The following is a 2420-nucleotide window of genomic DNA, read 5'->3' on the forward strand; positions in this document are numbered from 1 at the left end:
CTCTGCCAAAACTAAAGTAGCACCTCTGAAGCAGGTTACCTTACCTCGGTTGGAGTTGTGCGCCGCTACCCTGCTGACACGGCTTGTCGCTCACACCCGCCTAACTCTGGATGCCGCGACCACCTCGATGCATATGTGGACTGACTCCACCATCGTCTTAGGATGGATCCGAGGCCACCCAGCTTCCTGGAAGACTTACGTGGCTAACAGGGTCAGCGAAATCCAAACCACGTTACCAGACGTCGCGTGGCACCACACTCCTGGAGGAGACAATCCAGCCGACTGTGCTTCTCGAGGCCTGTCTCCCTCGGAATTGAAAGATCACCCACTCTGGTGGAGCGGCCCCCCCTGCTTACAAGGAGGTCGAGAACAATGACCGCCCGATCCTGCCCGCATCCACGACGCCGAACTGCCTGAGCTTCGTCTCGGCGTTCACCAAACCACTGTAACTAAAATTTCGGTCAATGAACCGGAGCTTTTAACGCGATTCTCCGAACTGTACTGCCTGTTGAGGATCACCTCCTGGTGCCGCCGTCGGTTACGCCTCAGGAAGTCTGAAAGAATGGTCCAAAGAGCCGGCGACGATCTCCCCGCTATCGTCCTGCTACCTTCCGAGCTAGCTGAAGCGCTGACTGGCTGGATATGGGTGGTCCAATCTATCAACTTTAAAAAAGAAATAAAGTTAGTACAAAAACCCACTCCACTTCCTGCAAAGGGCGCGCTAGCCAAACTAAGCCCCTTCCTCGACAACAAGGGCATACTACGCGTCGGCGAACGGCTGGGCAATGCTTCAATGACTCGCGAGGCGAAGCACCCGACATTACTTCCCAGCACCTCTCATATAACGCAGCTACTGATCAAGGCCACGCACCTGCGAACATTGCATGGAGGAGTGCAGCTTACCCTGACCTCCCTGCGCCAGGAGTACTGGCTTATACGTGGAAGAGCTTTGGTGAAGAATTACATTCACCGCTGTCTGCCGTGCTTGCGTTGGCGGGCGGCTTCTCCTCAGCCACCAATGGGTAACTTGCCAGCCCCGAGGGTCATGCATTCACGGCCTTTTTTGCACACGGGCGTCGACTATGCTGGACCAATCTGGTTACGCACCTCCAAGGGTCGAGGCCATCGAGCTTATAAGTCATTCCTAATAATATTTGTTTGTCTCAGCTGCCGCGCGGTCCACCTTGATGTCGCCTCCGACTATACCTCCGATGCCTTCTTGGCCGCCCTGCGTCGATTCATCAGTCGTCGCGGCCTATGTAAAATCCTCTACAGCGACCGCGGAACTAATTTTGTGGGTGCCGATAAACAGCTACGTGCGCTCTTTTCCGCCAGCAGCAAGGAAGGACGTCAAATCCATAACTACCTAGCAGACGAGAGAATTGAGTGGCGATTCAATCCACCAGCCGCTCCTCATTTCAGCGGTCTCTGGGAGGCCGCCGTTAAGTCAGTGAAGCATCACCTTCGCCGTGTGGTCGGAGACGCAAAATTGACCTACGAGGAGATGGCCACGCTTCTTGCACAAGTTGAATCCTGCCTCAACTCTCGGCCGCTGCAACCCATGTCGGACGACCCAGAGGACCTCGAAGCGCTGACTCCTGGCCATTTCCTCGTAGGCACCGCGCTTAATGCCATTCCAACTTCACCAATTGCCGAAGAGCCAAAGACGTTACTCACCAGGTGGAGGCTGATTAGCCAGATGCGAGACAGCTTCTGGACTAGGTGGTCGCGAGAGTACCTCCACTCTCTGACGCATCGACCAAAATGGTTCAAGGCCGACGAGGAAGTCCGCATCGGCCGCCTGTGTCTGCTCCGGAGTGAAATATCACCACCTAATAAATGGCCCCTAGCAAGAATTGAGAGCATCTACCCTGGGAGAGACGGCCACATACGAGTCGTTGACGTGCGCACCTCCACCAGCAGCCTAACACGACCTGTCAACAAACTAGTGCTCCTCCCCATCAACTCCTGCGCCAGAGGAGACGGCGAGTCGTAAAAAAAAAAAGAAAAAACTATATTATTATCATTTAATTTTGTACTTTCCTTCTACTAATTATTTTTAATTAGAAATTTAGTCTTTCTTATCAATTAATGGTATTATCGATTAATAGTATTTCTATAAATTTGAAATCAGTATCTACTTATCTTTGTACACCTAGCATCAGCAAGAACACCGTCACACTCCACTCACTTGCTCACTACATGATACTTCCCTTCGGCGACATCTAACTAAAAGGGAGTGTCTCGATCGTATCGGTTTCCCATACGAGGCGGGCGGAATGTTAAAAAAAAAATGAACGAATCTGCCAAAAAATGGGCAGAGTAATTCGCGATCGCATTTTGCATTAGCCGCGCCGTACACTCATAACGGCGGCAGCCAACGCGCGCGCGCGACGCTTATAAGAATCTTTACGAATCCG

The 2420-nt window shown here is 52.3% G+C and overlaps 1 protein-coding gene across 1 annotated transcript; it reads left to right on the forward strand.

The window, feature by feature from the left end:
* The first annotated feature begins 562 nt into the window (after positions 1-562).
* Positions 563-1996, forward strand: LOC112637967. The gene has a single exon (XM_025408741.1). The coding sequence runs from the start codon at positions 563-565 to the stop codon at positions 1994-1996; it is 1434 nt and encodes a 477-aa protein (XP_025264526.1).
* Positions 1997-2420: the final 424 nt, after the last annotated feature.

The sequence above is a fragment of the Camponotus floridanus genome, unplaced genomic scaffold (assembly GCF_003227725.1).
Source record: "Camponotus floridanus strain SB8 unplaced genomic scaffold, Cflo_v7.5 scaffold229, whole genome shotgun sequence".
NCBI lineage: Eukaryota > Metazoa > Arthropoda > Insecta > Hymenoptera > Formicidae > Camponotus > Camponotus floridanus.

Excerpts from the sequence above, each read along its gene's own strand:
- LOC112637967 (XM_025408741.1), top strand. The coding sequence starts at position 563 with ATGGTCCAAAGAGCCGGCGACGATCTCCCCGCTATCGTCCTGCTACCT.